At 40.0% G+C, this 14,508-nt stretch overlaps 1 protein-coding gene across 2 annotated transcripts in view; it reads right to left on the bottom strand.

Annotated features, from left to right (window-relative positions):
- LOC118821225 (alpha-1,6-mannosylglycoprotein 6-beta-N-acetylglucosaminyltransferase B-like) overlaps window positions 1–13,549 on the bottom strand; it is a 144,511-nt gene extending 130,962 nt beyond the window's left edge. For both annotated transcript variants that reach the window (XM_036589750.1, XM_036589749.1), the window contains exons 1-2: window positions 13,482–13,549; window positions 10,046–10,158 (exon numbers count right to left, since the gene is read on the bottom strand). In XM_036589750.1, coding sequence (XP_036445643.1) covers window positions 10,046–10,158; window positions 13,482–13,549 — 181 coding nt within the window. The remainder of the gene's footprint in view (window positions 1–10,045; window positions 10,159–13,481) is intronic.
- Between the last annotated feature and the right edge of the window lie 959 nt (window positions 13,550–14,508).

Raw genomic sequence — 14,508 nt, 5'->3', positions numbered from 1 at the left:
ATATACCAGCCTTGCTTAAAATGTCAACACATCTTTCTAAACCGTAAAAATATCATTTTTATCGTGGTCAGTTCTGCCTCTGCAGCGCCCCTCTGGTTCAACTCTGCTATAGGTGCGGATGACGTGTCTTGGTACCAAAGTACCATAGCATGTTGCAGTATGCAAATCAGTCAAACAACAACTCGGACCCTCGGACGCCGCCCTCACTGAAGAGAAATCAACAGCAAGCAACACTGAAACTATGGAAAGCGACAAGGTTTATAAAAGGTTAACTTTAAATGGCCGACTGTGTCAACCTTTCATCCGTACAGCCTTTTTTACTTTTTCCCCACTTTCTGTAGTTCCAGTGCTGCTTGCCATTGATTTCTGTTCAGCTTGCAGACTGAAGGTTTTAACGTTAGGGCCACTGCAGCAAACCCTGGCTGACCGGTGATGCAAAAATTCAAAAATCCACTTTATTCATTCAGAATTCAGTGCATCTAAGAAATCAGACGTAGGGTATATTGAATATGGACCTGCTGAATAGATAATTAGAAGCTACCAAGTCACAGTTTTAGGGGACGTTCTATGCCTCTGCCGCTCGCTGCTAATCATTTTCTGGCACTCTGTTAACTCTTCAGCGGCTTGAGTCAGTGGCTCATACTGTTAAGGCTCAAAATGCACAATGCAAAGTTGAGCCAAGGGTGGAGTTAGCTGAAAGTAGTGGAGTATAGTTCCTCTTTAAAACAGCTTGCTTCTGCTAAGTTCCACCTTAATCGATGACCCCTCCATAAAGACCACATGGCCAGTTGGACAATAAGCCTTTCACTTAACAACAACATAAACACTGCATAATGGAACTGAGGCAAAACATCACAGCATAATGAGAAACTGTATTTCTTATCAAGTCTTCACATGTTTGGTATCAAGCACATATAATACCATCATACCATAAACTGTCTTGACAAGCGAGCGACGAGTTTAGCACCCACACAGCCGCACTCCTGTTGAATCGTGTTTTAGCCCGAGGAAACCTGATTCTCAAATGTCACCTCTGAGGAGTTCCAGCGGATCTCCAGAGAAAGACTAATGCAACTTTAATGAAACGAGGCAGAAGCCACCCACAGCTCACTCCCTGCTGCCTTTCTGCCTAACACAGCCCAAAAGCCTTTGTTGTCTGGATTATCAGTGGGGGAAACAGAGTTAACCACAATGGGTTTTTTATGCTCTTTTATAACTTGCGTTAATTAGAGACATTAGTTTAATGGCACAATAACACTTTCTTTCCTGATATTAATCCTGAAAGCTTCCCAGAAGAAAATTTTATTGCTCAATTGTTGATCTTTGATGGCTCAGGAGACCTAATGCTGATTAGGAGAAATGACATTAGACAAAAGAGGTCCTTTTTGCCTTGACAAACCATAAAACAGTTACTCAACATCAAAACTGAGGAGGCTCTTGGTTTTGGATGTGAAATGGTTGGGTTTGTATTGAGATTCCTCTCTTTAGCGCAGATAAACATGAGCATTATTATCTTAGGAAATCTGAAAATCATGACTTTATTGAGATCTCTACTGAAACTCAAGAGGGAGACGTGAGATTTCTGGGCTCTTTTGTTCAGGAGAAATAACTGAGCAGCAAAGTCTCCTTTGTCTTTCCATCTGATCTCTTTGTTGTCTACACAGATATTAAGATTAACATTTAGATGCTTCCTTACTATGAGTTGAGTGCTTGTTTTTCTCTAGTCTTTAAACTATGAACCTAAAGAAAAGATACAGCGTGGCCCAAAAAAATTGACATCATTTCGTAATCTAATAACATAACCAATTCTCCCTCAAAGTATCGCGAATGTTAACAAAATGTGTAAAAACTAACAAGTTTAATTTTTAATGTTTTTTGTTCAGGTTGAAGAATGGCCTTCACTAGAAATGAAGAGGCATTTTGTGTGTTAGAATATGCTCGAACACAGTCAAACAAGAGTGTGCAGCGTGTATTTTTGAGAAAATTCAATAAAAATGCACCAGCTGGAAAGCAGATTTGGACATGGCACAAAAAATTCAAAGAGGAAGGCTGTCTGTGCAGGGCAAAGGGATCTGGACGACCACCAGTATCGGAAGATATTACATTTGTGAAGCTTTGTGAAATTGGTTATAAAATCTACATCCCTCTGAATTTCTTGTTGGAATTTTGATAAATAAATCTTGTATTGTTCAACATGAAGCCTATTTAATTTTGTTTGCCTAGGACATATAGTTACTCAGATATTCACATCTCAAATGATTTTTTTGGGACACCCTTACGTAAAGTTTTATCTTTCTTGTTTTTTGTAAATATAGGCACATTCTGAAATTAATGCCTGCATCATGTTCCATCAGATAATGATGTAAAATGTTCATAAAACATCATAAACTGGTAATGCAATCATGCTTGGGTATAAGTAGCTTCCAGTAAAGGCCTGCCTCTTATGAGAAAGGATGGGTCAAAGCTCACCACTGCATCAAAAAATGTGTCACAGAATAATCCAGCAGTTTAAGAACAACGTTCCTCAATCTAGAGAATTCAGAGAAATCTGTGTAAAGGGCAAGGGCAAAAAAAAAATATAACTGTGAGGCCCTGCATTAAAAACTAGCATGTTTCTGTGATTGATATCACCGCATGGGTCCAAAAATACTTTGACAAACCTTTGTCAGTTAACACTATCACTGCATCCACAAATGCTATGCACAGCAGAAGCCATATGTTTACAAGATCCCCTGACTTCTCTGGACTTGAGCTCATCTGAAATGGACTGATGACTGACATGTATGCTTATTCCAGCATGACAGCACCAAGCCACAGTCTGCATGTGTTACAACAGCATCGCTGCATTCAGAATCACAGAATGCGGGTGCTAGACTGACCTTCTTGCACTGCACATCTGTATCCCATTAAAAATGTGTGGCTCTTTATGAACAACGAAGGCCTTATATGGTTGTGCAGCTACAGACTCTTATAATAATACAATGGCAAAGAATTTCACTTTCAAATACAATGAATTAGTTCCCAAACAATTACTAAAAGGAAAGCTGATGTAACACAGTGGTGTTTAGTATTTATTACAAAAAGAAATCATAAGCTAAATTAATAGAAAGAGAAAGAGATGGTAAAAATATAATATAATATGTAAAATATATATTTTGTACTATTTTCAGTTTAATATGTCAAATAAAATTTCCTAATCAGTGCTTTCTGTTTTTATTAACGGTCTATGTACTCTCCCAACATGTTTGTAATTGAAGTTTGATGTAGGTATGTATATGCAGAAATATGTAAATGCATTGGATTTTCCGACATCACAAAAATAGTACATTCAAAATGGGCTGTTTCAGATTAGTTTACAGTAGTTTACGTATAACTGTATTAGTTTTCCATGATATGGGCTTTTTAAGGCAGCACTGTCTTGCTGACTCAAGAGTAGATTCAGTATCAAAACAAAGCTGGCAGATATAGAACGTCTCACATGGGAATACAACTGAGCAAATAAAAAATAAATTTCGAGGAAATATAATGGAATAATAACATTCTATCCCTCACTTGTAGATACTGCCTCCCCCAGTTTTAGTCATTCTTCATCTTAATTTCCCTATTTTGAGCAGAAAAGGGTGAAGTTTTTGTGATTGGACTTTATTGCTGCTCTAGAGATGACAGAATAATGGCATTAGTGCAAAGTAGTCTTTGGAATTTACAGTAATATTCCTGTTTAGATCAGTTTTCAGGCAGAATGTGTGTATTTCATGCATGGCTATGATCTTAAAAATAGGTTCCTAAGTGTTTTTTGGCTTGGACAGACGGTTTGATTAAAAACTTTTCATTAGAATTTTTACTTCATATAGTGATTCTTTAAAGCATAAAAAGGTTCTCCATACTCTAATTTACATAACTGAGTCTTAAAGGAAGCATCTATTAAATAGGTTTTTCAGGGAGCCACAAGAAATTATTCTTTGGCACCATTTTGAGGAACATTACCTCAAATTACTCAAAATGATTATCTAGTACTTTGGAGTTTGTACCTCACAGTTACCTGGCTAATGTCTAGAACTTTTGGTCCCACAGTAAAAAAAAAAAAATAATATAAAGTTGATAGAAGATTTACATTTATCATGAGTTATCATGAGTTAAAAAAAAAAGAAAAAAAGTTTTTGGGTCAAAAACTGTTGTCCCATGTTTTCATGTTACCAAAACACAAATAATTTCATTGGGGGAGCTTTATTTTAGCCACACTCCTGCATTTTAGAGCAGGTAGTGAGTCTGCATCCCTGTCCCTCATGGCCACATGGTGAGCAGTTAGATCCTATTGTTTTGAAGTAAATATATTCTAATATCTCAAAATCAGAGTGTAACACAAAAAGAATTGTCACTACCGAAACACATATTTTCTGTTTTATTGAAAATATTTTGATTTTATATGTGTACAATTGTTTATAGCTGTGTTTGCTAGTCATGTTAAAAAATTCTGGCCAGAAAATTAGCTAAAATTGTCACTACCAACACATTGGAGGCATATTGTATTGATGGTGATAAAATGTTATGTTTATTTTTTTTATTTTAATAAAATAAACATGGTTAAGGTTTGCAGTCACTCAAAGCAAAAGGGTTTCAGTCTAAAGTCCAAGTTAGTTAAAAGTCCAAAATGCATTTTCAGCTGTTTTTAAATCAGTTCGGTAAATTGATCCATATACTGTACAACCAGCCTTTGAACTAAATAAGCCTTGAAGAAACCCAGTTTTAAGGGCATGCAAGCCACCCCCAACATTTCCATTTTAACTGTCAAGCAACAAACAATGTTCTTCCTGATACAAAGCATCACTAACGCACAACTCAGACCAAGCCAAGGCCATGTTTAGGAGCAAAATCTCTTCACTGTATCTGTGCCATAAACCTTCCCAAGTGTAAATCCCGTCCAAAATCCAGGAGCCAACACGCACGCTGCTTTCACATCAAAAAAAAAGTGAATCAGATCACTAACATCCTTCCAAAATGGCCATTAGCAGAAGACTTACGACCCTGAAAGCTGACCTCCGGCTCGTGGTGCAGGATTAGCGTTAGCGAATGTGTTTTAAATGAGGCTGAATGTGGCGGGAGTGGGCGGACAAAAGCTAAAAGAAGCTGTTATGTGTAGAGAGGATCAGAGAATCAACAGCCTCTCACTGGATCAGCACAGCAGTGGAGCAGAGGACAGCTCATTTAGAGATGTGGAACACACAGCCGAGGCCTACACTCTCTCTACACACACACGCACACATACACATGATATGACTGCTCATTTACTGTTAGAGAGAGAGAGAGAGAGATAGAGAGTACAGTAGTATCAGATAGTTTACAGTCTTTAGTATGGCACCACAAAAGAGGACATTCTAAAATACTTGATGTAATGTACTAAAACAATGACTCAGGACCACATCTAACTGGTAATAAACACTGTCCACTGCTAAAAGCACAAAACTGTAATTCAAAGTCTAAATAATAACTGTCACAGTAATCTTATTTCTCTCCCATTGAAAGCCATTACAAAGCTTAACGTCGTTTAATGTTCTTTTATCTTACTGGTTATAAACAAGTTCATAGTATGACCTAAGAACATGAAGTTTCTCTAATGTTCACTACACAAAAATAGAGTCATATACCAAAAGATCTAAACTGTAATCCAAAACAAAGCATTACAAGCATTTTCTGTTCATTAAACCCCACTTTTATGGGAACATTTGAGTCGGACTGAACCCGGATATTTAATTGTTTGGATATTTGTTTGTTGGGTTGGTATTTGGTTTTTAATTTTGGAAATCAGAATTTTTGGGGGGGGCTAAATGTAGGCTATCAAAAAAGGGGAACCGCAAAATACTTTAACGTTCGGGGTTCTCGGGAGAAACTTAGATGACCCAAAGTTAGGGTCCATAACACAGCTTTTACTTTAAATTTGCTAAAAACCGTGCCAAACACAGCGCGAAGAAACACAGCCCTCTGCTCTACTCTGGAACACCCGCCACTCCACCCGTATTCAGGATCTTCAACATAAAAGTCTTTGTACAAATTAACCTAAAATGGCCAAACATTTCCTCTCTTTAACAACAACTACTTACAACGCAGTGCAGGCTCCTTACATCCCACTCACTCACAGCAGTGAATGTCACACTAATACAGTACCAGACAGCATGTATTGCTAGGGTGACTGCAAACACTGCCCTGCTGTACTGAGCCCTACTACAATGTATGCTTTGCGTACTTAGAGTTAGACCACCTCCATGAAGTGCTGGTTACCCCGTACATGCACTGTGCTATTACCCCCTAGCCCACCGCTCAGAGAGTAGCTGGCCTGGTAGACAGAGCAAAGCTGTGAGCGTCGCAGGGCTCTGCAAGGAAAGCAGCGAGCCTGGAGATTCAGATTTTACAGTGGATGAAACTGCAGAAGACAGTTGCTGGATGCAGATTTTCTGAATGACTTTCTCAGCCCCCCCATCACTACCACCCCCTCCCCCAAAAGGGCGAAACTTCGAATATTAGCTGTTGAAAAGGCCAAACTATGCTTTAGTTACATTTTAATGACCACTTTATTTTGAATACGGGGCATCAAACTTGGTATTTACATACAATGCTTATACGTTGATTTTTTAACCAAATTATCTCCCCAATTTAGTCGTCGCCAATTCCACCCGCTAGTTAGGACTCCCCCAATCACACGAAGCTCTCAACGCTAAGAGGGTGAAGGCTAACACAGGCTTCCTCCGAGACCTGTGAAGCCAACCACCGCTTCTTTTCGAACTGCCGCTCACGCAACGTCACTGGACAGCTGAACGCGCTCGGAGGAAAGCGCCAACCGCCAGATCTGTTACGTCAGCTAACAGACGCCTGTGCTGGCTAGAATCGCGTTGGGTGATATGGGAGAGGGTTGGGGGGGGGGAGGCATCCTACCCACCCAGAGAGAGCGGAGCCAATTGCAGCACCAGGGATCGAACTCGCGATCTCCTGATGATACGGCCCCCTCTTATACGATTTTTACAAAAAAAAAGTCACATATACTGTTTTTGTTTTGAGGGCTCATTTAATGTGGTTTGGTGCACTTACACTTAAACAATGAGCTATTTCTCTCACTTCTGCCCAAAGCATGAATATATAATGCAGAGAAATTTGGGGTTCTACTTCATTTAAATACATTCAGCCTTATTAAGGTCTTTCCTAATGTGTTCCTTATGAATAGCAGTTCTCAATCTCAGTCCTGATGACTCCTCGTTATTATTAAGGCTCTATCAGGTGTGTAGTGTAGTGTAGCTCTAGGACTAAGATTGGGAACTCCAAGCCTAGGAGGTCTTAAGAGTTCCTCGGAGTTATTGGCAGTAGACATTGTTTATGACCAATAATATGTGAGGAAGGTTTTATGTTTGTTGTTTTAGGAAATTAAGCCATGTTAAGTATTTTCCTTATAATGGGTTTCAATGAAGAGAGTAATGCTTAATGCTTACTGTTTTGTTTTTAGGCAGTTAGACAGTGTTTATTACCACTGAGTGAAAGTCGGTGTTCCTATGTTGTTGTTTAGTACAAAAGGTGAATATAAGCTTATTTTGTCCTGGAAAAAAAAGAAAAAAGAGGGATGGAGCGATGGGTCTTCAAACTCTCGCGTCCTTCTTTGGCCAGGCAGCTGGCGGTGTTTAATGAGCAAGAGCCAGCTGCTTTCCCAAGACGAGTAGTTAATTAGTCAGCCTCTCTCTCTTTGTCTCCCCCCCCCCTTCTCTCTCTCTCTCTCTCTCTCTCTCTCTCTGCAGCACTGGGCTCTATTAAACCAAGATTATCTATCACTTAGAGCTGTAAGCCAGGCTTTGGAGAATATGCAGATGGATCCTGCCTAGCACTGCATTTATTTCTGCCTCTACACACACTGCTATTCTCCTCATATCAGGTCACTGTTTGCTGCCACTCTGCAAACCGCAAAGAGAGCAACTGCTTCAAGTATCGATTTTATGTCCGCAGCTTTATCCTATAACTTGGGAGTCGGCTTTTCCTGGGCACAGAATTACTCATATCTCTCACTGTAGGCTATGAGCTGTCATTCACATATGCAGGAAGTGTGCTTTATGAACATAGAGACTAGTGATGAAAGGAGGGACAGCTCATCGTGCTCGCACTGTGAACCATATTCATAACCTCTTAGGTTTGTGGGTGTGGGTGTACATTTTTAGGACCAAGCTCTCCTGAATATCTATGAAAACCAAAGAAAAGCAGTGCTAACCCACAATATCAGGCCTAAAAAATAGTTGATAATGTAAAGTGATGTTCTTCTTAGTTATTGAGGATTAGAGTAAGGTTAAGTTTAAGTTTAGGCTTAGACCATTCTTGTTACATACTGGCAGTATGTATAAACCTACAGTACATAGGGGACATGCAGTACTATGCAAAAGTCTGACCCTTTGTTAAATTTCCAGTTAAATTGGCTATTAAATAATTCATTTTGCAGAACACATTTCTGAGGAGAGTAGATATAAGGTAATACTAGTATAAGGAATGTGAATGTCAACCATTGTGCGAGATTGGGGCAGTCATGGGCTGGAGGTTAGGGAACCAGCCTTGTGACCGGAAGGTCACCGGTTCAATCCCCTGAGCCAACAGTATGTGACTGAAGTGCGCTTGATCAAGGCACCTAACCCCCAACTGCTCCCCGGGCGCTGTGGAAAGGGCTGCCCACCGCTCCAGGCAAGTGTGCTCACTGCCCCCTAGTGAGGTGTGTTCACTAGTGTGTATGTGGTGTTTCACTGCATGAGTGAGTTAAATGTGGAGGTGAAATTTCCCTGTTGTGGGACTAATAGAGGGTCACTTAATCTAATCTAAATTCTGATAGACTACAGCTAATCTAAGATCTGTCACCATCAGATAAACAGTACACAAAGCTTTCATCTTTGAGAAGTAGCTGTGTAGCTATGAAGAGGCTGTTACTGAGAAAAGGAAAAAGAAGAAAATTCTTAAAATCTTAGATGTGGAGGAGTTTCTATGTGTCTAAATTTGTAATTGAGGTTATGGAAAATATAACTTCTAACACTGAACTTTGGAGGTGTGGAGAAATATCCCTGCAGATTTCTTTGAAAGACTGAAAGCAAGTCTACCAAAAACAATAGAAGTTACAATAAAGGTGATGAGTGGACGCACTAAATACTGAACATTTTGATATTACACTTTGTTGTTGAAGCTTTAGTGTAATTTTTGGTAAATAAACATTTTCTGCTTTTTCCCCAATGCTGCAAATTAAACAACTTGTGATGAATAATGAATAAAAGTCTTTGACTTTTACACAGTGTTATTCAGCTATAGTAACATAAAGGGGAATAGAAATATCCCACAAAGGCAGAAATACAAACGTGGATTTTTTAAGTTACATGTTTTGTTTATTCACACTTAATGGCAAAAATATTTCTTTTTGGTTAAGTTCCACCAAAACTCCACTCGCCAGCTAGGTCTCCACCTATCTCACAATGCTACCAAGCTGAGAGCTAGGACCTGCTTCTTCTGAGACATATGAAGCATCACCTCATCATTTTGAACTGCCGCTAATGCAACACCAACACGTTTGGAGGAAAACACTAACTGCCAATTTTGTCAGCAAACAGACACCTGAAGTGGCTCGCCATTTATGTTCTCTTGGACTCCCAGCCATGACATCATTGAAGATCAAACCACTTAGACTGTTGCAACACTCAAGTTTTTATTACATATAGGTTACAGATACATAATATTTATGGATTGTATGTACACTGCACTATTTCTAGTATAATAAAAAAAAAACATACATGTGTGTTCTATAGTCCACAGCCATAGAGCCTATTCACTCTGCACTGATCTCCATATAACCAAGAGCAAAAGAAGCACAAACCCACCTGAAACATTCCCCCCTCACACCAAACCTGCATGCTCACAAACATTCTCCCCTTTACTCCATGAAAACAGCTGATGCAAGCCGCTGCCAGCTATTTGTGCTCAGACCACACTGGGGTCGAGTGAGAAGGGCAGTTTGGGCAGTATTAGCCGTAGAAGAGACCGCCCAGCTTACCTTCAGTCCGGATGGTGAAGGGAGAGTCCCCGAGCCGCTTGGCCGAGAACTGGCCCCCTAGAGAGGTCATTAAGAAGCAGAGGCTGAAGAAGCCGATCCCCGCCACAAAAATCCTGCAGAGAAACAGACACCCTATTACCGTGGTCAGAGTGGCTCCAGCACAAAAGGTAATAATGGCAGTCAGGAGACTGAATAGTAAAATATTAATGGCTTAACACTTCTTTCATGCTGTTCAGTTCTAGCTAATAAACCTTTAAAATGTCACACACTTCTCCTTTTGCTCTCTAACTTTGAATCATAGAACTTTGCACCAAAATTGCCTGCTCTTTGCATCAGCCCAAATGTGCAAGTAACAGACTCACTGCCGCAAGTGATTGCCACAGGACATTTGACGATAGTTTGTGATAGTGCTCTTACATATAAAGGTGCCAAAAGGGTTCTTTGGAGCAGTGCCAGAGAAGAACAACTTTTGTTTCCCTAAAGAACTTTTAAAAACCCTTTGTGAGATGTACAAGTGAGGCAAAACTTTATGCAGTTTAAAGAAGCCCCATGTCATGTAAAAGTTCTATCCCAATTAAAGATTTGATTCCCAGAGCTGTATGTCCAAGTGAAGAACCCTAGGACTCTTTGTTGTTAGGAGTGTACAATGAGGCCAAGATGAAGGTCATTTAGAGTTTCGCATCTCATGTTTTCCTTCATTCTCTGATCATTCTGTGGATTTTTTTTTGACTGTAACACAGTATTACGTGATGGAGATTGTAGGAGATTGATAGAGTATGAGTACACTTAAACATAAAAGTGCAAAAAGGGTTCTTTTGAGTAATCTTATAGAAGAACTACTTCTGGATACAGGAAGAACCATCCAATAGATGTGTCAATAAAGTCTTGATTTTGTAAATGTTCTCAACCAATTACAGATTTTTCCTAGAACAGCAAGTCCAAGCCATGAACCATTTCGGAGTCTTATTTGTTTGTTTATTTTTTTATTTAGCCAATTTCCTCCCCGATTTAGTCATTACTTTCCCATCACATGATGCTTCCAAGCAGGGAAGGTAAAGGCTAGCACATAAATTCTCAGCTTCACCACATCTCTTCGAATTGCTGTTAATACAGTGTCATTGGACAGCACAACACATTTGAAGGAGAATGCTAACTACTAAATCTGATATGTTACCTGACAAATACCTGCACTGGCTAACCATTTGTGCTCTTTTAGGCTCCCAGCCACCAAAGGCAGTGGCATCACTGCACTGGTGATCTAACTTACAGTCTCCCAGTGATCAAGTCATCACTTAGGCAGTTGCCTAAGTGTTGGATTGATCATTGCCTAACCTGCTAACATTAGCTCACTGCAAACCTACACATGATGTAATTATATATAATACTATGCCAGTAATCACTTCACTGTTGCTTCTTCAAATACCTATTTATAAATGAAATATATGAGTGTAGAGGACCTTTATTAACTTTAAAGAGCCTCTACATAATGCCAAGTAAAGGTTTTTTAAGAACTACAAATCCACGCTGGGAAACATTTCGAAATCTTTATTTTCAAGAGTGCAGTCCACCAAATCATTGACAGACATTCAACACTGGTCACCTCCTTTTCACCTTTCCTCTGTATGGTTTGAGTATTTATGTTTTATTCCACTAGTGAACCTATTCTACTTGTATTATATCTCCACCAAGGTGAGAAATACAGGAGAGACCTGAAATCCCCCTAATTAACCACTTGGACCCCCTGAATGTCTCAAAATCAAAGTTCTGTGGGGTCCCTGAAAATAAACTTATTATGACGTTAAGCTGTCTGTTAGTGAAAAACTGATGTCCAGACACAAATTCTTTAGCTTTCTTTAGCTTTTTTAGCCTTCTTCACCCACAATCTGTGAGCTTCTGTCTTCGGCATTCTTAACTAACTAGTGATGCAGCACTGGTCTGCCTCAAGGTGGCGCTGTGGCAAACTGGCTCACCTAGTTGGTCCTTCATAGCCTAACAACTATAAACATGACCAATATACCTCTGAAAAAATTACAGTATGCCGTAGCATATCTGTAAGTCTGAAAACTTGGTTTTCAGAAAACCCTGGTGGAAATAGTTAGTTATATCTCAAACCAAAGACAAAAGAGGAGATGTGTAAGATCTCAGTTAATGTGTGGAAGAGCGCATTACCAAACTAGAAAAGAGTATTTCCAAAGAGGAAATGTTAAACCAAACATTTTGTTGCCATTAAAGTAGCATCAGTGCTAGTGAGTGAATTAGCAGCCAGCCAACGCTGGAGTAGGCAGCCAGCATGGGACCCCCCAAATACCAAGGGGTATTTCACACATGGATCTCCACTCAAATCTATACCAATTGAATGTTTTTCCCAGAACTGTGTGTCAAAGCCAAGAACCATTTAGGAACCTTAATTTTTAAGTGTATCCACAGATGAAAGCAGTTTGCTGTAAAAAATAAATGTGAACAAAAGAGAAATGAGCTACAAGACGCATTGTCAATCTATAAATACGGCTAATCTCACAGAGAAATGATAAAGGAATATTTGCATCAGTCTGTAAAATGAGTCTGAGGCTAATCTGAGTCTTAGACCATCTCATGTCAGAACAGTGTGCTCCAAGAAAGCTAAGTAAAACTCTTCTGGAGTCAACACTGTAAGAACCAAAGCATTTCAATATGAGCTGGGCTGAGAGTTTATCATCTATTTATCTGTTTTCCACTTCTCCTCTTCAGTGTAACTCTGGGCAGATGTTCTCCAAAGTGAAACCATTGTCTGGCTGTCTGGTGAAAACATCTAAATCTTCTTTTCAGATCTCTGAAAAGTTTGTAGTAATTCAAACTTCACATTGGCATAGATCTCTGAGTGACTGGTCTAGAACAAATAGCCAAATAGTTGAGAGGGGTGTTGATATTAACTGCACTCTAGAGGGTGCCAAAATTGGTTCTTTGGAGCAATGCCATAGAAGAACCAGTTTTGAGAACCTTTCAATTGCATACAATATGTAAATGAGACACATTTCAAAGTTCAAAGAAGCTCCACATTGTATAAAGATTCCATACCAATTCGATAAATAGGTCCAATCAAAGAGCCTTTATTTTTAGTCCATATATGATGACTCTGTATGATTGCAAATATGTGGTCTGATTAAATCAGGTACAAACAAAGATTTGTTTGGAGGGTATAATTATGAGCCCTTTCCAGGATGCAGACTTACAAGCATTCAAAGCGCTATCATTTAAGTGTTACACTTTGTAGAGATCAGTCATAAAGTGTGCTAGAACCTGATTGTCACTGTGATGGTTTGGAAAGAACCAAATTCAACACCTGAAAAAGTAAATGACTGAGCTGCTGAAACGGTCAGCCCGTCTCGAGCGTTGTACCTGACTTCAGAGATGTCTAAGTGATAGAGACAGTCTAGTAAAAGGAATGACTTCTGTTTACCTGAAGGGCTTGAACGTCAGAAGACATCTTCTCACCATAGTCATGCAGTCGCTGTTCAAAGCAATCATTTTCAAGTGGATGACGTCACGTTATGCGATCTGTCAGCGGCATGTTTCTCTCGTTACATGCTGTGCTGTGGTGGCGTGCAGTGTGTCAGTTTGGCTGGCTCTGCGTAAACGAATCCTGGAGGAGCTGCACGGCAACGGCAGGCGCTTAAGAAAGCAACTCCGCGGAGAGCGAGAGGAAAAGTGCTGGAGAAGTCATTTCGTCCTCGACGCTCGTTCTTTCTGGACAAAAAATCGAGGGAAATTCGTGGAAGAGGCAAAACGCTAAGACTGAAGTTCCATCCGCGTGTGGCGCGCAGGACGAGCGGAGATTCCTCCTTAAAGGAAAGCAGCTCTCAAGTGGCCATTGCGCATAGAGCGGCTGCTTGGAGGCAAATGTCAGGAGCACAGCGCCATCACTCGTTTCCATTCGGTCAGCGTTCACTCAGAGTCACGGGAACGCGGCGTCGTCGGATTTCAGCACCATGGACAGCTCCGCGCGAGTCTCACTGCATGTACACGGACTGAGTTGAAGAGCTAGTGGACTGTAGATACCATCTGGTTTACTTTAATGAGAAGACCACCCGGAGAAATGGCTGTGTGTGTGTGTGTGTGTGTGTTGTAGAGAGGAGGGGCATGAAGGCAATAATGAAGGGCTACATCTTTGCACAGTACAGTGTTAACCCTACTGTTAACCCATGTGATTCATGTCCAGCTCAAAAGAAGAACTGCAATACATCAGTACACACCAAATATTGGAGTAAACCGACCTACACTATACTCTTAGCAAAAAGGGTTCTATATGGTGCTGAAAAAAATGGTTCTTTGACTGCTATCAACAGTGGAATCCTTTTCTTAAAAAGGTTTCTTCAAAGAATCATAGACCTATGTAGAACCTAGAGTCTTATATAGAACCATTGCATCTACTAAACAACCTTTGAAGAACCAATTTTTTAAGAGTGTAGCAATCAACAGTTTGGACT

Source organism: Colossoma macropomum, unplaced genomic scaffold (genome assembly GCF_904425465.1).
Source record: "Colossoma macropomum unplaced genomic scaffold, Colossoma_macropomum, whole genome shotgun sequence".
NCBI classification, from domain to species: Eukaryota; Metazoa; Chordata; class Actinopteri; order Characiformes; family Serrasalmidae; genus Colossoma; species Colossoma macropomum.
Note: the sequence above shows the minus strand (reverse complement) of the source record. Positions and strands in the feature narration are given on the sequence as shown.